This window comes from Cucurbita pepo, chromosome LG01 (assembly GCF_002806865.2).
Source record: "Cucurbita pepo subsp. pepo cultivar mu-cu-16 chromosome LG01, ASM280686v2, whole genome shotgun sequence".
NCBI classification, from domain to species: Eukaryota; Viridiplantae; Streptophyta; class Magnoliopsida; order Cucurbitales; family Cucurbitaceae; genus Cucurbita; species Cucurbita pepo.
This window is the reverse complement of record NC_036638.1, coordinates 10,027,217-10,048,540: the sequence shown is the minus strand read 5'-3', so window position 1 is coordinate 10,048,540 and position 21,324 is coordinate 10,027,217. Positions and strand designations below refer to the sequence as shown.

The following is a 21,324-nucleotide window of genomic DNA, read 5'->3' as shown; positions in this document are numbered from 1 at the left end:
GGTTGTCTTAATTTCACTTGAAATTTGTAGTTGGAGTTTCCATATAAAGATGGAGCCATTACTTGATGTAGAAGGCAAGAAAGAGTATACATTTAAGCTACAGTGGACATTGGACCTGCTGTACCAGAAAATCAAATATTTGGAGATTCAACTACAACCAAAAGCAGCTGCTTAATGAACTGCTAAATCCGTTGCAGCCATGGAGAGAGGTATGTCACTGACCCATGTTTGATTATGTGCTGAGAATAATGCATGTTTAGCTTTATATTATGTTATAACCTCCACCTCTCTATCCGTTGGCTGGTCATTTTCGACCACCATCTTCCCCACACAACATGATGGTGATGTGTTTTTTTTTGTCTTAACCTTGAAACAACAGCCATCCCCCCCTCTCTCTCTCTTTACTTTTAAAGCTAAAGCAAAGAGCTCAATTCTCCCACCTAACCAATCATCAAATACACCATATCCTCCCGCACCCTCTCCCCACACGTCCCATGGAAGACCCTGAAATGCCTAATCAAAGCTCTGCCTCCATTGTTGACACCTCCCGCCCCTTCCGCTCCGTCAAAGAAGCCGTTGCAGTGTTCGGCGAACGTCTTCTAGTCGGAGAAGCTTACTCGTCGTCGCCAAAGCCATGTGCCAATGCCCCATTGGCTGAAACAGGCACATGGGATTCTTTGCTAAGCTCTACAACTACACTAAAGGAAGAGAAAGAACATGAAGTGTTGGATACACTGAAGAAACTTGAGGCAGAGTTGGAGGAGACTAAGGAAGAGTTGAGGTTGTTGAAGGAAAGGGAAGAAGATACAGAAGTGGCATTGGCTTCACTGAATGCAGAGCTGCATAAGAACATGTCGAAGTTGGCTGAGGCGGAGGCGGAGGCGGCGGCGGCAGCGAAAGCTGTGGCGACGAGAAGAATCACAATGGGATGTGAGAGTGGAAGGATAGAAGAAGAAATGAAGAGAACAGAGGCATTGACTCAGATATTGAGATTTGGAGGGAAAAAGGAGAAGAAAAAGGTAAAGAAAAAGCCAATAATTCCACTGGTTGGAGATTTGTTGATGAGATTAAGGAGAAAAGGGAGTCTCAGTTCTTCATTCAAATCCTTCAATTAAACAACCCTTTGATTTGCGTTCTTCCTTCCCGTCTTGCGTTCTTCCTTCCCGTCGGGTGGGAATTGTTTGATCGTCTTTCTCTGAACATTCTAGTGTAATTTCACTTTTTCTCCGAACATTCTAGTATAATTTCACTTTTTTGTCGTATGAAATGTTTTTTTCTTTTATTTAATGAAAGATTGAATGAAATTAGATTTAAAAATTTGAAGAAAAAAAAAATGCAAGGAGAAAGCTATTTATAATATAAAAAATCTAAATTATTTGTATTATAAAGCCAAACAAAAGAATTATTTACCCTCAGAAAAAAAAAATTTGACCGTTGGGAGATTTATTAAAAATCAAGCATAATAATAATAATAAGACTAAATTAATTAATGTTTAAAAAAAATATTCTTAAACGTTCGAAAAAAAAGTTTGAAAATATACTTCGAATAGAAATCGTTAATATTTTGTCTAAAAAATATCCGAGCTTTCAAAAATTTCATTAATATATTTAAAGTTTTTAAAATTTTCAAAAATATATTTAAATTTTTTTAAAAAAATTTAAAATATCAAATCATTAGTACCAATTCATGTATGTAATTTTTTTGTTCATATATTGAATTTCTTAAAAAAAAATTTATAAAAAATTTAAAGGTGTTAATGCTAATATTAAAATTTTATGGGTATTTTTTACGGTATACTTTTTAAATTTTTTTAAAGGATATTAATAAAATTTTAAAGATTAAATATATTAAAAAAAAAACAAAAAAACTATTAAAAGTTCAATATTTTGTTAAAAAATTAAAAAATTAAAAAATATATTATTTTTTTTTAATAGTGAATTATAAAATTTACAGGAATTTTTTTTATTAATTAAATTTAATAATAATTAAAGAAGTTTTAGTGGTGAAGGAGGCAGCTGGGGGCTTCTAAGTTTCTGAATCGCTCCATCGAATCTCATATCCTTTGTCGGACGAAGACGAAGGAGGAACAGCGATTGAATTCAATATGCATCCCATGGTGTTGAATTCCTCCCCTTACCACAGAGCCCCGCAAACCCTTCAATCTCCTCCTTCTTCTTCTTCTTCTTCTTCTTCTTCTTCTTCTCGCGCCTTCGAGGTCCCTTTCCTTTCCCTCTTTTTCTCCTTCGTTTTCTGTTCCTCCTAACCAAATTGACAAGTTCAGATCTGGAATATCTTGTAGATCTCCTCCTTCTTCGTCCGCCATGTTTCGCCTTCAAGACAGCGCACTCCTCTTTGCCAGAGATCATGTCGTTCCCTTCGAATTAACTCACGCACGCCAGGTACTATTTCTGCGTTCCTTCTATTGAATTGTGTTGGATTCGCATTAAGTTCTGGTTGTTGATTCTATCGGATGTTTTTGTCTGATAAATTGCTCGCTCTTAGGGTAGATATGCGATTGGTTATTGTAGATGTTAGAACGAAGCCCCTCCCCAATCCTCTTTCTCCTGAGACTGCCAATCTTTGTCGTATGATTCAAAATTTTCTGTTTACAGTTATTAGAGCCGTCGCAACTTCCAATTCGGCACTGGAATTGCCGCTGACTGCAGAAAATGTTGAAAGTGTGCTGGATGAGGTTCGACCATATCTTATTGCGGATGGTGGTAATGTGGCATTACATGAAATAGACGGAAATGTTGTACGGTTGAAGCTACAAGGAGCATGTGGCTCATGTCCGAGTTCTGTTACGACTATGAAGATGGGAATTGAACGGCGTTTGATGGAGAAGATCCCTGAAATAGTTGCTGTGGAACCAATAGCAGATGAGGAAACTGGATTGGAGCTCAACGAGGACAATATAGAGAAGGTAAATCAATGTTCACTCTCTATCACGCGTATTCATTCTATGATTTAGATGCAACTTAAATTGGTTTCTGAATCGTATTTTTGCCTTACACCAACCCACTTGTAATCTCTAACCTAGAGACGACTTATAATGGACCCTTCAAGGTATTTGAACATTTTTTGGGAGGAAGAAGCACAATGGTATAGCTCACACAGGTTCTTTGATATATATGATTATTGAGAAATTAAGGGTAGGATTAAGCTAGCATTCTTTGATGTATGTGATTATTGAGAAATTAAGGGTAGGATTAAGCTAGCATTCTTTGATGTATGTGATTATTGAGAAATTAAGGGTAGGATTAAGCTAGCATTCTTTGATGTATGTGATTATTGAGAAATTAAGGGTAGGATTAAGCTAGCATTCTTTGATGTATGTGATTATTGAGAAATTAAGGGTAGGATTAAGCTAGCATTCTTTGATGTATGTGATTATTGAGAAATTAAGGGTAGGATTAAGCTAGCATTCTTTGATGTATGTGATTATTGAGAAATTAAGGGTAGGATTAAGCTAGCATTCTTTGATGTATGTGATTATTGAGAAATTAAGGGTAGGATTAAGCTAGCATTCTTTGATGTATGTGATTATTGAGAAATTATGGGTAGGACTAGGCTAGCATTCTTTGATATATGTGATTATTGAGATATTAAGGGTAGGATTAAGCTAGCATTCTTTTTATTCAACTTCGACAATAACTTCAGATTGGCTTCATTTTTTGACAAGAACCCTTTTAGTAGATCGTGCCTCTCTCTCCGTAGTTTTTGGCATTTCAGTCTTCCATTTCCCATTTATCTGTGACTGAAGAAACGAATGGGATTTCGAAATCATCCTTATTCGGATAAGGACTGCCAAGAAAGCGTGTGGCATGATTACATCTTCATTTCGTTCTTCATAGAAATATCAATTAAGTGCATCCAAGGTCCGTGAGTCTGATTTTTTTCATCCGACTTGGTAATGTTCCAAAGCTGCGACCAGCTTGATTAAGCTTGCAGCATTTGTAGACAATGAACCTGATAGTAATGCAACATTAAGACGTTTAAAATTGCCTGTCATGATATGAAAACCAAGGGGCTGTATAATCGAATCGTACTAGTAGGTTGTTTTCGAAATACTTATTATTCCCCATATAAGTACTGCTCTATTTTCTTTTTTCATTCTGACTTATCATGTGGTAGGTTTTCTAACCCGTCTCATCCTTGCATCCAAGTTGGTTGTAGTTCCATCGTTATTATTATCTATTCAATCTTGATGGAGATTCCAATGCCTCTTTCAACCTTATGAAATATTGGAAACAGAAACTCACTCTTGTTTGTACAATTATGATTCAATGTTATTATTGCTTATTTTTTCCAGTGAGTTCAGAAGACGAGTTTTCTTTGTGCCCCTTTCTTAGGTACTCGAAGAGATAAGACCTTATCTTGTCGGGGCAGCGGGAGGATCTCTCGAACTCGTGGGTATCGAGGAGCCAATAGTTAAAGTTCGGATCACAGGGCCAGCAGCTGGGGTCATGACAGTGCGTGTGGCTGTTACACAAAAATTGCGAGAGAAGATACCATCCATAGCCGCAGTTCAACTTTTGTCATAATGAATCTACAGAATACGAGGAGATGTGGATAGTTCTTCATTATTCAATTCGTCACATAAGAATAGAAACTCGTAGAATTTGTGTATCATGGTTGCCTCGAGGTATCCTCCTGATTGTGTTATTGGCGCTGCATTTATGTAAAATGTAGCCTCATGAACAAATTTTTAGATTATTCCGTACAATTTGCTTTCATAAGGGCACAAATAATCTGAAAAAATTGTAAATCTCATTTCTTTACAATATGGATTACAACGAGTGGACTAGCTTGTGTTTATATGTATATAATCCTTAAATTGTGAATAGTTTAGACCCAAGAATAGACCTAATTTGGTGCTTTGTTCAATACACTCCGAGTATGAAGTGATATCAAGCTGAGCACGGATAAGTTGTAGAGGTGGACTATCTAATATAGTTGGTTGGAAATGTCCAGATGTCGAGACCCTAACTTGGCTTGGTGACATACTCGAGCTACCATTTCTTTTTAAATTGTCGATTCATATCTCAAAATTGAGCTTGGAAATGTCAGTGTTGGAGATGTCGAGATCCTAACTTAAATTGTCGATTCATATCTCAAAATTGAGCTTGGAAATGTCAGTGTTGGAGATGTCGAGATCCTAACTTAAATTGTCGATTCATATCTCAAAATTGAGCTTGGAAATGTCAGTGTTGGAGATGTCGAGACCTAACTTAGCTTGGTGGCATGCTCAAGCTACCATTCTTTTTTAGGTTGTCAAGACCCTAACTTAGCTTGGTGGCATGCTCAAGCTACCACCATTCTTTTTTAGGTTAGGTTGTCAAGACCCTAACTTAGTTTGGTGGCATGCTCAAGCTACCATTCTTATTTAGGTTGTCAATTCAGATCTCAAATAGGCATTAAGGTCAGTTGAGGTTAAACCCCTTATACACACGAACATGATCGGCCTGAGGGGGTTGTATATACCAATTGTAATGAGAGATTTGTGTTTCGTTATTCATTATTCAGTTCGTAATAATAATAGGATCTCGTAGAATTTGTATATAATGGCAGCAGCCTCATTAACGTTCTTTCTTTCCAAGAGAGGGCACAAATAAGAAGAAAAAACAGTAAAATCTCATTTCTTTAAAATGTGGATTACAATGACTGGACTAGCTTCTATTTATGTATAACAACAATCCTTAAATTGATAAAAGATTAAGATTAGATTGAAAAAGAGACAAAATTGAATTCTTTGACCTTCATATGATCAGAGCAAAACAGCAATTCCCAGATACCAAGTGGCTGCCATCTTGTTTCTTCCTTTGATCTTCTCAGTGGCAGTACAGTTTGATCACTGAATCCGCACCAGCAGTAAACAACCATGGCTGCCTTGGGTGAAATTTGCAGTCCATTACTCCTGCCATTTGAGACACCACAAGCAATGTGATAATATCAGTTTCTAGAATAATATTGCAAGGAGATCCCATCTACATGCACATACATAAAAGACACCATTTGATGTTTCTTTGTTCAAAACACTATTTTCGAAATACTTGATTTAGATATGACGATCGATCGAGCCGAAAGAATTAAGAATTTAATCGACGCAATCAACTCACTCACCTCTTCCATTGGTGGTTTTGTGTCCTCTTAGTATTTCCAACGGTCTAATAAGGGGATTCTGTGTAAGATCCGAGTAAACCATCCCATGGAAAACATATGCAGTGCAATCATCGGAGCACGATGCAAACAATGGATATGATCGATGGAAGGCAACATTTGTGACATCTTTTGGATGGCAGCTGCACAAATATTGCAAAAGGAATGTTAGAGATTTTCGACTTCTATAGATAGCAGGGGAAAAAAGTCCCCTCCTACCAACTAATCCCTCCATGTGAACATTTTTTTTACATTCAAATCATCAAAAGTCGAAACCTTCCCCAAGCTATTCATTTTATCCAGCAAAGAATAAAAAATACCTGAGAATTTTGTAAGGCTGTGATGAAAGGTCCATATCAAACCAACATACTTTTCCTTCTCTGCTCCCCACGATAACATTATCACCTACATAAAAACGTCACGGTGAGCTTTTCCAAGAACTATACAATGTAGTAACTAGTGAGGATTAATCTTTAATGTACCAGCTGGATGCACAGCAATAGAAGAAACTTCACGAAGTCCAGTTTCCAGCTTTTTCATGAGCTTTTGCTTCAATAGATCATAAACACGAACATTCTTCTTCGTTGATACAAAGAAGATGGATCGAGTAGGATGAAAAATGGATGAAACAGGAAGCCCATGCAACTTGAATGGAATCTTTTGTGTAAGCTTTCTAGAGAGCTGGTGAATAACAACTCCTCTTGATTCACGTAAGACGGGTCAAGGAAAACAGTTCCTCTCTTAAATAAACAAATTATAATTGTTACCATTTCACGCATCGAACAAGAAAATATCAGACACAAAAAGGTCCAATTTGCAAATTTCATAACATTTCTTTAATTAGAAACAAAATTTCCACAAGAATGAAACATACATGAAGCGAGAAAAGGCATAAAAAAGTAGAAAAACATCCCCAACAGAAGCATGTACACAACCAAAGAGAAAAGCAAAAAGGCCCTAAAACAACAAAATAAAAATCAAGATAGTTAGAACTCCCAAAAGCCCAAACTGACTTACTTTTAGGCGAGTAATCACAAAACCTAATCGTTTAATGTCTTATTTATGCCAAAGAGCAGGTGCCTTATAAGCAACACTCAAACTAACCAGAAAAAATGTTACTTACAAGCTTAGAATCATGGACTTGAAAAACCATCTCGGACAAAGTAAAGGCAAGAATCAAAATGGTGTCAAGTTGACTTCAGCAAACAGATGCTATTCACCAAAGCTACAGGTTTAGACAACAGGACATGACTTACAATTGCATAGAAAAATTTTACAAATACCAAGGCTTCACCACAGATTAGATATACGGACACATAACTCAAAGTCAATTATATCCAAGTCAAAAAAAAATGGCAACACTTCAAAAAAAAAGTTGAATAGGATATCAGCTGGCATAACTGTTGAAAGGTAATCTCCTTTGCGATGCCATTCAACTGAAGATACAGTCTGCAAACCACATGAAACACAGGACACTCCAGTCACATTCCTCACTTAGAAAGATCCATAACATTAGAGGGAGAAGATGAACAGAAAGCACCTTAAAATGCCTCAATCTAATCCCCTCGACCTTGTCATCTTGAAGCCAGGTTGCAATTGGCGTCTTATCTATGCATAGAATCATCACAGATTAGGACAACACTCAAACCGACTATGGCACTGAGATAAATCACTATTGCATACTACCAGAATTATCCGTTGCAGGAAGTGCGTCAATGTGGAGAAGTTCCTTAACTTTCGCTTGAACCTCTCCATCCCCAAAACCAGTGTTTAAAAGCAGTACATCTACACCCCTGCAGAATGTTAACCAGTAAATTAACAAAAAAGAGAGAATGTTATACCATAGTTTAAATATTTTGAAAATGATGGTATCATTAGGCTTACACAGCTGCAGCTAAAATTGGAAGCTCGGGCAAGGGATTCCAGGCTACATACTTCACAGCCTCCCCAAGCTCCCATACTTTGAGACATCTGCCTGTTTCAACTTCCCATATCCGAACAGTTCCATCCAATGAACCTTCACACACAATATCAGAAATTAGGACCCAATCCAAACCATTCTTTTGGTCACGTGAATTTACATTCGTTATTCTTACCTGAAGCAATCCATTGGCCATTGGCTTCAGTTGAAATGGACATGACAGCATCCTTATGACCTCTAAATTCAAGATAGCATGTAGTCGGATAAGGTCTAAGATCTTTCCGGCTTGGCAGCTTAGGCTTCAAAGACTCAGGATCAATATTAATCTGAAACATGAAAGTTATGAGAAGAAAGAAAAATCAATGTATTTGTATAGTTATTGAGTGATAGAATAACATCAAAAGAGCTTAAATCTGATGTAAGACCTAGGAAACAATAGTAGGGTTTATTTTTAAAAAAAATAAAACAGCAAAGGCTCTTGGTCTTGTTTTACTTACACGCTTCTTCCGAACACGAGGGCACAAGTATAGATCCAAACAACGTTCAAATGCATCCTTCAGAGCACTGTCGTAGGCAGGTACACTTCTCATGGATGTAAACCTGACCAGAACAGATATAACATAAACCAATGGATGCACAACAAAACAAAGTAGATGGGCAGATGATAAATATATTAGGCATAATACTATTAGCTATTGACAATAGACAAAGCTTTACAACCTTCTAGGAATAAACTTCGGTCGATCTTCATCATACATTAACTGATATGAGTTTATTTCTTCTTGAGTGGGGATATATTCCAATGAAGGATTATATGACTCATCATGACCTGTCAAAAACTAAGACACTTAGCAGATATGCCAGAGAAAAGTGGTAAACACCTAAAAATCTAGAAGACAGATAAATAATACCTGGAAACTTTGGTTTTGGTGCAGGAATGTAAGACAAATGTGCGGTCTTCTCTGTGGAGCTAGAATCATCACCCCACAAATGGTAGAAACGCTGCTCTTCTTTGGGCTTGTCAAATTTAATATGTCCATTTCTAATTGCCCGAACTAATTGAACAACCTACAGAATTGACCAAAATCAGAAAATGTAGAGCACAAAACATGGACTAGTATATGATAGCAGGTATGTTTTATGAGAAACAAGGCCTTGATCGAGAAATATGGAAGTACGTACAAGGGTAGATATATAAAAGAATCACAGGTAAACACATTGGTATAATCAGATATATGATTATGGTCGATGGGAAAACATTTCTTATTCATTAGAAAAAAATTCTAAAGACCAAAGTGTTAAAAACACATCACGCCATTTCACCTTGGACAAAATTTGAAAGCAATACCTTTTTAGCTTCCCATTTTGAACGGATAAAACGCCTCTTTGGTTCAGGTGCATTTGACAGTGGGTGCTTTCCATCGTCCCATTTAAACCAATCAACATAAGGCTGTAGTTGGAAAATGGAAAAATGATATATACATGTTAGGAAAAGCATCTCATTGCAAGGAATGGGTTGTCAAATAACACTTAATCTAAAAAAATTGCACAACTACCGACCGCATATGGATCAAAGTCAGCATGTGGAGCCTTTCCTTTGAGCAGTCTCCGTAGTTGCTTGACTTCTTCCTTTGACAACTCTATTACCTCATCATTATATTCATCATATAACTTGCGCCTAATGGATATGACAAGTTAAGACTCAAAAAGTCACAAAGAACACCTCAAATGGGAATGAGAAGATACTACTGAATGCATATATTCTATACAGTTGGGAATGTAAGAGTGAGTTGTGAATTCTGGTAATAAGGTTTATCAAGTTTGATATAAATATTCAAAATCAAAATACAGATAGGATTTTTGGCTTTCTCAATTACTTCCTCAACCGCATTAAATCTCATCTAAGTATCTCCATCCTCTTTGAGAACTAATAATGCTTCTGCCGCTGAACCTTGTGGGACAAAGAGGCCTAAATACCTCATCTATAGAATATAAGGCATGAAGAGGCATTAAATCCTTCACTTCATTGACTAAGTGAGAAGTGGCCACTTACCTAACATATCAATAGCCACCAAGTTTCACTAAGACAAATATTGCCATTGAGACAATTGTGCTAACATTGGTCAAGATGTGTGTAATCGGCTAGTACACTTATTATAAGTCATATACATTATAGGAAAAGGAACATTTCATGACATCACATGTTTGAAACAAAAGCAAAAGGAACGTTTCAGTATTGAGTACCGTGGCAACTCAAGACAACTCTAAATTACAAAAGCATAAAATGATAGTTATTATGGACAAGCGTCTTCGCACAAATATAGATATCAAGGTGATGTGGGGAGAAGATAAAAATTGATCTCAACAACTGAAAACTCACCAACTTTTTGAGTCATCAGCACTTGCTAAAAATGATTGTAATTTGTCTTCTCTTTCTTTCTTCAAAATTTTCTTTCCAGATATGTCATATCCAATATGCTTCTCATCTCTATACCACTCCAAGGGAACATCCCCAACGGTGTTCCTAGGAGCTACCTACATATGATTAAAATTTAAGAAGGAAATTTTATGCTGTTATATTGTAAACGTAAATAAGAATTTATTATCATTTTTATGAGCCTATTTGATTTACACGCACCTCATCCTCAGACGAATCACTTTCCTCATCCACTTGATCACGTATGGGGTTGTCATCCTCGTTTTCTTGGTCTAAATTATCAGGGCTTCCTGTATTGACATGATCCTGCTACAACAACTCTAAATAGTATTAAACACAATTTGGTCCAACAAAAAATAACCAGTACTACACGTGACTTCCCAAACAGAAATACTAAGTCGTGAAAATTGAAAAGGGAGGTTGGGTGAGACAGAGAGAGAAGAGTGTGCTAAAGGACCAAGGACTCTAAAGATACAACTACTAATTTAGAACATCCGAACACACGAATCAATCTATTTCAATCTTCTGGAGCATATAAAGTTTAGATTACTGTATTTTCCCATGAGAAAAACATGTAATTGCAATATACCTCATCTGCAGATCCACTTTCTCGAGCTTTTGATAATTTGAGGTCTTTAAAATCATCCGAAACATCCTATAATCACAAATTTTTCAGGGAACCAATCCAAAAACACAGTCGGCACAAATGTCCAACAACTAGACAAAAATTGAAACCATAGGTTTCTACTGAATAGCTAAAGTCAACAGACTGAAGATATGTGCACATTTGAATGATGCAATATTTCGTCAAAATCCAAATAAGTTGAAGATTGAACGTCGTCAAGCATTCAGTAATTCAGCTAACATCGTCAGTTAGCAGACACCGAAGGCAATAGCATGAACGATTATTCCTGAATAATTTTTCAGCTAAAAAATTCAAAAGTAGGGCATTACACTACATCGAGCAGCAAAAGAAAAGTAACCTCTTTAGAATCGGAGAGCGAAGCAGAATCCAAATGTTGTTGTAATGAAGCCTCATCTGTAGTTGGAGCTTCTTGTTCTAAATGTAATTCGGCACTGTTCTGCTTTTCAACTTTGCTTTTGCTTGGCTTGAGTTGGCTATTCTTTCTACCATGCTTTTTCTTTGGCCTAGTTGCCTGCGGCGAGCTCTCGGCGTCAAGATTCAACTTCATTGTTTCTCCCTCTGCCGGAATGAGTTGTGAGGAAGAACGCAGAGGAGCAAAGTAGGGTTTTACGTGGTTTTACGGCTACTCGACTCGGAGGAGAAAGAGTTTCAATGGAAGAAGATTGGGCCGAATATGAACCTATTTGGGCCCATAATTTAAGTTTCAATCGAATATTGGGCCGAATATGAACCTATTTGGGCCCATCTTAAATTAGTACAAAATTTAAAGAACTTTATTCAATAATTCATTATCCAAGATTACCCTAGTGGATACCCTAATAATGGAATAAGATTATTTTTAATAAATCAACTCACATCTCTGCCCTTTTTAAATTAACCTAATATGAACCTATTTGGTTCGGTTTGTCGGTTGACATTTTTTTAGTTAGGTAAGAGGATTAGCCCGAATATAGAGTTACAACTTGACTCTACACTACTGTTAAAAATGTTAATAATATTTAATATTTGTAATTGATGTTAGTGGTGCATTTTAACTGGTAAATGCCTACTCTACTGTTCAAAATGTTAATAATATTTAATATTTATAACTGATGTTAGTGGTGCATTTTGACTTATAAATTGTTGATATTTGAACTTTATGATATTGCCTAGTAAATGTTTGATATTTGACATTTATGATATTTTAGTTATTAATGTAATATGTATGGTAAATATGTAGGATTTTTTTTAAATAATTATAAATAAAAAAGGACGAGACAATTAGCCAACGTGACAATATGATAATAGAGAGTTGGATCCATTGAAACTCTATTCGAGTTACTCAGGTCACCAACCAATTTTAGATTGGTCTAAAAGATTTTTCTCGACTCAATCTAACTCAATCATACACCCCTCCTAAATTCATAAATCCGCTGCACGGATTTCCTAAGAAATGAAGTCATAGGCCCGTAGGTTCAAGGCCAAACCAACTACTCCAAGAGCACTCATCCATAAACCCATTACGAGTACAAATAACATAAAGAAATGTAACTAACGTTTACTGGAAAAAGCAACNATCTTGAGCCGCCATCCAAGCACGAATACCTTCGTTTAAGAGAATATTTTTGGTATAGAAAGTCTCAAATTCAGGATCTTCCGCTGCACGGATTTCCTGAGAAACGAAGTCATAGGCACGTAGGTTCAGGGCCAGACCAACTACTCCAAGAGCACTCATCCATAAACCAGTTACTGGTACAAATAACATAAAGAAATGTAACCAACGTTTATTGGAAAAAGCAACCCCAAAGATTTGGGACCAAAAGCGGTTAGCAGTGACCATTGAATAAGTTTCTTCCGCTTGAGTTGGGTTACCATTGAATAATTTTTAAATCTCTCAAATAATTTTTTTTGAAAAAAACCATTTATTATTATTATTATTATTTTTTAAGGGAATCTCTGTAATTTGTTATATGTATCAAGGCAAAGAAACTAATTACATTTTGTAAATTTGACTTATAAATTGACCTTTTATAGAACATAATAATATCAAAATTGCCCATATGAACTCAAAAATGAAATAAAAACACAATCCTCAATGAAGCAGCACATTTGCGAGGGCAAAACGTCTAAGAGAAGGCAAATGACACAAAAACAGGATTACACATAAATGACTGCAAGTTTTGGTGGATCTATGGGAGGAAGAGGAAGTGGAAGGTACTCTTTCTAGGGTGGCCAAGAACAGGATGTGCCTTCTACAAACTCAATCACTCAATATACCATTCTACTCACTATAGCCCGAGTTCTTTGAGAAGTTGATTCCATCTCGGAGTTTCTTCGTCGAAAATGTACGTTAACGGAGATATTAGAACCCCGCTTCCTCCGATCTGCAACAATCGGTTCCGTGTGAAAAACACTATAAATGGTCTCGTAATGCATTAAAGAAGAGATGTTGTTCAAGGCTTAAAAGCTAATGACTTACTGCTCTCAGTTGCTTAACTGACTTGTAGAGGAGCTTCTTGGGGACACATATGACAATGGCATAGTAATCAGCTACTGTCTTCCCATCACGTTTGCAGAAAACTGGACTTATAGTAGGGCCCTGCATGAAGAAGATATCGATTATACACAGACGATAGGAATGTGTATTCACTTTCTAACGCTTTATTCTTTTTCCTCCGTTTTCGATCGGGTGGTGTGTTACGAAAGAATTGCTTTCACCTGCAACCCGGCCAATGATGGTTGACTTAAAACGCGCTCCACAACTTCTTGTTCACTGTTTCCTCTCATATTTGCAGTCACCTGCCAGATAGAGCATGATAATATGAAGCTCAGAAGGAAGAAGAATATTGATTACAAGTCACACCGCAACAACTCACCGCGAACTGATCGACAGCCTTAAGATGTGCTTCCAGTCTTTCAAGAATCTCATGGGTTGTGTCTAGAGCACCTTTTCTTTGAATCAAGGACTTTCGGCTGGCAAGAAGAACAGCCTAAAAAGTATTATATTTGTGGTAAGAAAGCATCTGATATAGATTAAACCTAAAAAAACTATCTAATGGCAAGCTTCGCAAAGAAACTCAGTTTTACGAGATTAAACGTCGAAACCAATTTAGAAATTGACCTGGCTTTCCAAAACCACTCCACCTTCAATTTCTTTCAAGTTGTTTTCTTTCAGAGTAGTCCCACTACTTACAAGGTCCAAAATAGCATCAGCTATCCCCATCTGCATTTCAAAGGGCAAAAAACATTGTTCAAAACTATAGAGGAATACTACCGAGCGGTGAAGGTTATCCAGATTACTATGTCGTCTTCAACCAAAGATCTGAAAAGTCCTAGCTGAAAACAATGGGATAATGCATAGAAAATGTATTTTGATCCCTGCTTGAAATGCATTTTAGAAGTTACATTTAGTCCTTAATTGTTCTTCCAGACAGCTGAAAGTTGGCCTACATAGACCTATTCAACAAGACGATCTTGCTTAAGAAAAATGTGAGCAACTTGGGACGAGCATGATATATATATATATATATATATATATATATATATTCTTGGAACAACTAAAACAAATACTATCATTGCTTGCTTTTTATAAAAGCACTTTTTTGCAGTCGTTTTCGCTCAAGCTATGTATGTACGTGGCCTACAATAATAACATACTTCCAGTAAATGGTTATAGTGAGGACATGCTTTAAGTAAAAGTTTACAATGATAACATGCATTAAGTAAATGGTTACTTCATCCAAAAAAATAACTATTCCCCTGGCAATAGCATCATGCAATGCATAGAAGACATGCATAATGTGGAAATCAGCCACCAATTCGAGACAAAAACGCTGCATTTCAGGAAGAACTATTACCGCAGGGGCAGCTTCTAATGCTCCATCAGCCGTTGAAAAACTCACGTGTTCCAACCCATTTTCTCTGAAAAATTTGGGGCCAAGCTGTGAAAAAGGACATTATTAAGAACTTATCGAATTAGTACTTCATTCAAACTCCAAACTGAAACACTTTTTTCACTTTCGTTAATGAACTTATGCAGTGATATGATGGATAATGCAGCAAAGCATCATACATGAGTAAAGCCAGTAGCAACTCGAAGAGGCTTCTCCTCGGTCCAGTGGGGCATCCGAGATAGATCCCGGATCGAATTGATGTTCTCGAAAATGCCGTATTTGGGTATCTAGTTTGAGAGTATAAGTTGACATTGTCAGAATACAGCAATTAACATATACGGGACATAACAAAATCAACGTTCATGATATGAAGGGAGGACGAACTTACGGCAAGCGATAATCGGCAATCCCCATATTCAAGGGCCTCATGAACGATGATAAGATCTTCACTACCCTGTGCGAAGAAAATAAAAGTTGTTCTTCATAATGGTTGCAATTACATAAAAACAACATTCAATCTCATTCCACAAAAACAAATATCGTTATATACTGAGACACTCACTTGTCCATATTCGCTCACTGTATCGAGTCCCACAATGCCGAGGTCTAGATCTCCAGATAACAATTTCCGAACGATGTCTTTAGGCCTTTGGAACCAGACTTCCAAACCCGATATCTGTTAGAAATCAAAATGAATACGTAAATAAGAAGAACAAACAAGAACATACGCAGAATTCTTCACATGAATCGATAGCTAAAAAATCGAAGCGCCTTCATCAAGAGCAGTGAAAAACTAGCAAGTACCTGCGGAATCTTTGCAACATACTGCCGAGGATTGACTTGTTTTACAGACAATTGACAGTCCTGGCAAGCCAGAGAGAATAACAGAATCAAACAACGAGAAGAATTCGCAAGAAAAATGGCAAAAACAAAACAAAAAGGATACAGAAGAAAGCACCTTGAGAAGATCAAGAGTGTCGGATGCCATGCGACCTTTACTGGGCAACCCAAATCGAATCTCGGTTCTCTCAGAGAGCCTCCCGTCCAAGGTTCCATTAAGAGTCTCAACCTGAGTTTGCAAGGAAGAACAAATGAGCGTCGGCTTGGAACGAGCGCGAGAACACGAAGAACGCGAGGTTGTGGAAATGGAAGGAATGGGGAAGCTCGAACAGTGCTGAAAATTCGCTGTCAACGTCCACATCTCTCGCGATTACAAATGGAAGCTTCAGACCTTTGTTGGATGAATAAAACCCTACCAAATAAATAAATAAATAAAATTAATTAATTAATTAATTAAAATAAAAATATATAGGATATTCGCCTTGGAAGTTGCCAAAAGTGGGCACACAGAGTGGCTTAGAGATCTGAGATGCTCTTTGAAAGGTCCATTTTGCCCCCGTTTCAAGGGGCAACACTGTCCAAACATTTTTTACAAGGCGGTAAAAATCTATTTAATAGTTGTGTTTTAAAGTTGCGAGAATGACGGATATATTTAACACCCACCGGTCGAGCAGGGACGAAAGTCGGCCTTAGTGATCCGATGGTGCCAAGTGGAAGAGTTGTTGCTCAATGGATAAAAGTTACTCTAGGGATTACAGGTTGATCTTCCCCAATAGCTCACATTGACAACATCGATGTCGGCTCTTCGCCACCTGGGGCTATAGTATGTTCCAAGGGTTGGGCTATTCGCCCATTAAAACGATACGTGAGCTGGGTTTAAAACGTCGTGAGACAATTCGATCTATATCCAGTATGAGCATTAGAGCATTGAGAGGACTTTTCCCTAATACGAGAGGACCGAGAAGGATGCACCTCTAGTGTACCAGTCATCGTGCCCATAGTAAACATTGAGTAGCCAAGCGCGAAGTCAGCATCTAAGTAGTAAGCCCACTCTAAGATGGGGTCGGAACAAACAATATGTACTAGTGATGAGTTTTGCCTATTTACACTTATATTTTAAAAAATATATATACTTTTTTTCATTTCACTCTCTCTCTCGTCTCTCGGGGAGAGATATCCACGAAGTCAGATTTAAAAAGTCTATTTTGCCCCTCTTTGGTAAGTAACTTTTATTGTATTTTGAAAAAAAAAATTGTTTTTTACCGTTTTACTCCTTGTCTTTGAGTAGACATGTCGCTAGGTTGAGACTAAGGAAGTTTTTTTTTTTTTTTTTTTTTTGTTGACTCCTCTTATTTTAACTTTTATCTCGGTAAAATTTGTCATGTATTATGGTAGAAATTGGGTCAAACACTCCAAGCTTAATTACCTTCTTTGATTATTCAGCGATTTTTATTTTTTACAACAAACCCACGTGGAAATTGGATGCTGAGTCACCAAGCTGCTGCCGCCCAACGAAGAGAGTTTCCAATTTGGCAAATTCTACGTTTTTCTGTTTTTTTTTTTAATTCATACGTGTGAAACTACGAAAACACCCCCCTTGTTTTGAAACTTCCTTTTTTTCATTTTAATTTTTAATTTTTGCACATTGTCATTTGAATTTTACAATTAAAAAAAAAAAAACTATTATCTCTCTCCATTTTTTAAATTTATAATAAAATTAAAATTTTTTATTTGTTATTAGTTTTAAGACAAATATACATATTAATATAATTAAAAAAGATATATCGAAGATCGTTGACCTTTCAATACAAATACGACCATTCACATAAAAGAAGAGAATAAATACTTTTGTCTCTTCTATTTTTCGAGGGTCTTATAGGAGGGGAAGATCCAAGTGCATCCCTCAAAATCTTCTACAGGATCACGAGTGGAACGATAAGCAAGGGTAGGAAGACTACGAGCTCCGCAACAAAAGCCAAGTGAGTCCCTGACTCACCTCTCCGACCAAATCTGGATTAGTCAAGCTTGAAAGCCGTTGACAAACACAAGCAAATTTAATATGCATCGGTGATATTCAATTTAAAAAATTTATCACATTTTAAGTGAATACATAATAAATATCAATGATGTGGTGTGAGTCGTAAATATTTGATATTTAAATTTTATAAGATTTTAGTTATTAATGTAACAAATTAATATCGGAAATGATTATTATTTAATTAATTTAGATAATAAATTAATTTGTTACATTTTAACCTTAAAATAATTTTGTTTAGATTTTGTGACTGTTGTGCTGACTGGACGAACTGTGTGTAGACCCAAATTGGATAGCGAGACGACCTCTTCCAACTCTGAGTCCGAGTCCAAGTGCGAGTAGCAGAGTCCACAATTTTTGAAAAAAATCTCTCCGTCTCTCTCTCTCTCTCTCTCCCTATATATATATATATATATATATATATATATATATTCTTGGAACAACTAAAACAAATACTATCATTGCTTGCTTTTTATAAAAGCACTTTTTTGCAGTCGTTTTCGCTCAAGCTATGTATGTACGTGGCCTACAATAATAACATACTTCCAGTAAATGGTTATAGTGAGGACATGCTTTAAGTAAAAGTTTACAATGATAACATGCATTAAGTAAATGGTTACTTCATCCAAAAAAATAACTATTCCCCTGGCAATAGCATCATGCAATGCATAGAAGACATGCATAATGTGGAAATCAGCCACCAATTCGAGACAAAAACGCTGCATTTCAGGAAGAACTATTACCGCAGGGGCAGCTTCTAATGCTCCATCAGCCGTTGAAAAACTCACGTGTTCCAACCCATTTTCTCTGAAAAATTTGGGGCCAAGCTGTGAAAAAGGACATTATTAAGAACTTATCGAATTAGTACTTCATTCAAACTCCAAACTGAAACACTTTTTTCACTTTCGTTAATGAACTTATGCAGTGATATGATGGATAATGCAGCAAAGCATCATACATGAGTAAAGCCAGTAGCAACTCGAAGAGGCTTCTCCTCGGTCCAGTGGGGCATCCGAGATAGATCCCGGATCGAATTGATGTTCTCGAAAATGCCGTATTTGGGTATCTAGTTTGAGAGTATAAGTTGACATTGTCAGAATACAGCAATTAACATATACGGGACATAACAAAATCAACGTTCATGATATGAAGGGAGGACGAACTTACGGCAAGCGATAATCGGCAATCCCCATATTCAAGGGCCTCATGAACGATGATAAGATCTTCACTACCCTGTGCGAAGAAAATAAAAGTTGTTCTTCATAATGGTTGCAATTACATAAAAACAACATTCAATCTCATTCCACAAAAACAAATATCGTTATATACTGAGACACTCACTTGTCCATATTCGCTCACTGTATCGAGTCCCACAATGCCGAGGTCTAGATCTCCAGATAACAATTTCCGAACGATGTCTTTAGGCCTTTGGAACCAGACTTCCAAACCCGATATCTGTTAGAAATCAAAATGAATACGTAAATAAGAAGAACAAACAAGAACATACGCAGAATTCTTCACATGAATCGATAGCTAAAAAATCGAAGCGCCTTCATCAAGAGCAGTGAAAAACTAGCAAGTACCTGCGGAATCTTTGCAACATACTGCCGAGGATTGACTTGTTTTACAGACAATTGACAGTCCTGGCAAGCCAGAGAGAATAACAGAATCAAACAACGAGAAGAATTCGCAAGAAAAATGGCAAAAACAAAACAAAAAGGATACAGAAGAAAGCACCTTGAGAAGATCAAGAGTGTCGGATGCCATGCGACCTTTACTGGGCAACCCAAATCGAATCTCGGTTCTCTCAGAGAGCCTCCCGTCCAAGGTTCCATTAAGAGTCTCAACCTGAGTTTGCAAGGAAGAACAAATGAGCGTCGGCTTGGAACGAGCGCGAGAACACGAAGAACGCGAGGTTGTGGAAATGGAAGGAATGGGGAAGCTCGAACAGTGCTGAAAATTCGCTGTCAACGTCCACATCTCTCGCGATTACAAATGGAAGCTTCAGACCTTTGTTGGATGAATAAAACCCTACCAAATAAATAAATAAATAAAATTAATTAATTAATTAATTAAAATAAAAATATATAGGATATTCGCCTTGGAAGTTGCCAAAAGTGGGCACACAGAGTGGCTTAGAGATCTGAGATGCTCTTTGAAAGGTCCATTTTGCCCCCGTTTCAAGGGGCAACACTGTCCAAACATTTTTTACAAGGCGGTAAAAATCTATTTAATAGTTGTGTTTTAAAGTTGCGAGAATGACGGATATATTTAACACCCACCGGTCGAGCAGGGACGAAAGTCGGCCTTAGTGATCCGATGGTGCCAAGTGGAAGAGTTGTTGCTCAATGGATAAAAGTTACTCTAGGGATTACAGGTTGATCTTCCCCAATAGCTCACATTGACAACATCGATGTCGGCTCTTCGCCACCTGGGGCTATAGTATGTTCCAAGGGTTGGGCTATTCGCCCATTAAAACGATACGTGAGCTGGGTTTAAAACGTCGTGAGACAATTCGATCTATATCCAGTATGAGCATTAGAGCATTGAGAGGACTTTTCCCTAATACGAGAGGACCGAGAAGGATGCACCTCTAGTGTACCAGTCATCGTGCCCATAGTAAACATTGAGTAGCCAAGCGCGAAGTCAGCATCTAAGTAGTAAGCCCACTCTAAGATGGGGTCGGAACAAACAATATGTACTAGTGATGAGTTTTGCCTATTTACACTTATATTTTAAAAAATATATATACTTTTTTTCATTTCACTCTCTCTCTCGTCTCTCGGGGAGAGATATCCACGAAGTCAGATTTAAAAAGTCTATTTTGCCCCTCTTTGGTAAGTAACTTTTATTGTATTTTGAAAAAAAAAATTGTTTTTTACCGTTTTACTCCTTGTCTTTGAGTAGACATGTCGCTAGGTTGAGACTAAGGAAGTTTTTTTTTTTTTTTTTTTTTTGTTGACTCCTCTTATTTTAACTTTTATCTCGGTAAAATTTGTCATGTATTATGGTAGAAATTGGGTCAAACACTCCAAGCTTAATTACCTTCTTTGATTATTCAGCGATTTTTATTTTTTACAACAAACCCACGTGGAAATTGGATGCTGAGTCACCAAGCTGCTGCCGCCCAACGAAGAGAGTTTCCAATTTGGCAAATTCTACGTTTTTCTGTTTTTTTTTTTAATTCATACGTGTGAAACTACGAAAACACCCCCCTTGTTTTGAAACTTCCTTTTTTTCATTTTAATTTTTAATTTTTGCACATTGTCATTTGAATTTTACAATTAAAAAAAAAAAAACTATTATCTCTCTCCATTTTTTAAATTTATAATAAAATTAAAATTTTTTATTTGTTATTAGTTTTAAGACAAATATACATATTAATATAATTAAAAAAGATATATCGAAGATCG

At 36.7% G+C, this 21,324-nt stretch overlaps 4 protein-coding genes across 6 annotated transcripts; 2 read left to right on the top strand and 2 right to left on the bottom strand.

Annotated features, from left to right (window-relative positions):
* Positions 1-31: 31 nt before the first annotated feature.
* Positions 32-1,249, top strand: LOC111803892 (WEB family protein At3g51220). Its single transcript, XM_023688505.1, has 2 exons — positions 32-209; positions 380-1,249. Exon 2 carries the CDS (start codon positions 495-497, stop codon positions 1,113-1,115), a length of 621 nt encoding a protein of 206 aa, XP_023544273.1. The 5' UTR covers positions 32-209; positions 380-494; the 3' UTR covers positions 1,116-1,249.
* A 757-nt stretch (positions 1,250-2,006) lies between these two features.
* LOC111781276 (nifU-like protein 2, chloroplastic) lies at positions 2,007-4,847 on the top strand. The gene is made up of 4 exons (XM_023661783.1): positions 2,007-2,216; positions 2,301-2,400; positions 2,614-2,924; positions 4,354-4,847. The coding sequence occupies exons 1-4, from the start codon at positions 2,106-2,108 to the stop codon at positions 4,543-4,545; spliced, it is 714 nt and encodes a 237-aa protein (XP_023517551.1). The 5' UTR covers positions 2,007-2,105; the 3' UTR covers positions 4,546-4,847.
* A 766-nt stretch (positions 4,848-5,613) lies between these two features.
* Positions 5,614-11,789, bottom strand: LOC111805848 (ribosome biogenesis protein BOP1 homolog). Of its 2 annotated transcripts, none has more exons than XM_023691101.1 (18): positions 11,502-11,789; positions 11,108-11,173; positions 10,720-10,827; positions 10,462-10,616; positions 9,642-9,759; positions 9,430-9,531; positions 8,993-9,149; positions 8,802-8,910; positions 8,579-8,681; positions 8,257-8,407; positions 8,045-8,177; positions 7,847-7,953; positions 7,701-7,768; positions 7,549-7,609; positions 6,643-6,870; positions 6,481-6,565; positions 6,125-6,303; positions 5,614-5,918 (listed from the first exon to the last, which is right to left on the bottom strand). In XM_023691101.1, the coding sequence occupies exons 1-18, from the start codon at positions 11,709-11,711 to the stop codon at positions 5,833-5,835; spliced, it is 2,226 nt and encodes a 741-aa protein (XP_023546869.1). In that variant the 5' UTR covers positions 11,712-11,789; the 3' UTR covers positions 5,614-5,832. The 2 variants fall into 2 exon arrangements, with proteins under 2 accessions (XP_023546869.1, XP_023546877.1); XM_023691109.1 differs by having other exon boundaries at positions 10,720-10,824.
* A 1,367-nt stretch (positions 11,790-13,156) lies between these two features.
* LOC111788206 (ATP phosphoribosyltransferase 2, chloroplastic-like) lies at positions 13,157-19,935 on the bottom strand. 2 transcript variants are annotated; one of them, XM_023668488.1, is made up of 11 exons: positions 19,649-19,935; positions 19,495-19,554; positions 19,253-19,366; positions 19,079-19,144; positions 18,870-18,977; positions 18,655-18,738; positions 14,265-14,366; positions 14,020-14,133; positions 13,862-13,942; positions 13,623-13,742; positions 13,157-13,527 (listed from the first exon to the last, which is right to left on the bottom strand). In XM_023668488.1, the coding sequence occupies exons 1-11, from the start codon at positions 19,889-19,891 to the stop codon at positions 13,432-13,434; spliced, it is 1,188 nt and encodes a 395-aa protein (XP_023524256.1). In that variant the 5' UTR covers positions 19,892-19,935; the 3' UTR covers positions 13,157-13,431. The 2 variants fall into 2 exon arrangements, with proteins under 2 accessions (XP_023524256.1, XP_023524246.1); XM_023668478.1 differs by lacking the exons at positions 18,655-18,738; positions 18,870-18,977; positions 19,079-19,144; ... (1 more) ...; positions 19,495-19,554; positions 19,649-19,935 and adding exons at positions 15,001-15,084; positions 15,216-15,323; positions 15,425-15,490; ... (1 more) ...; positions 15,841-15,900; positions 15,995-16,281.
* Positions 19,936-21,324: the final 1,389 nt, after the last annotated feature.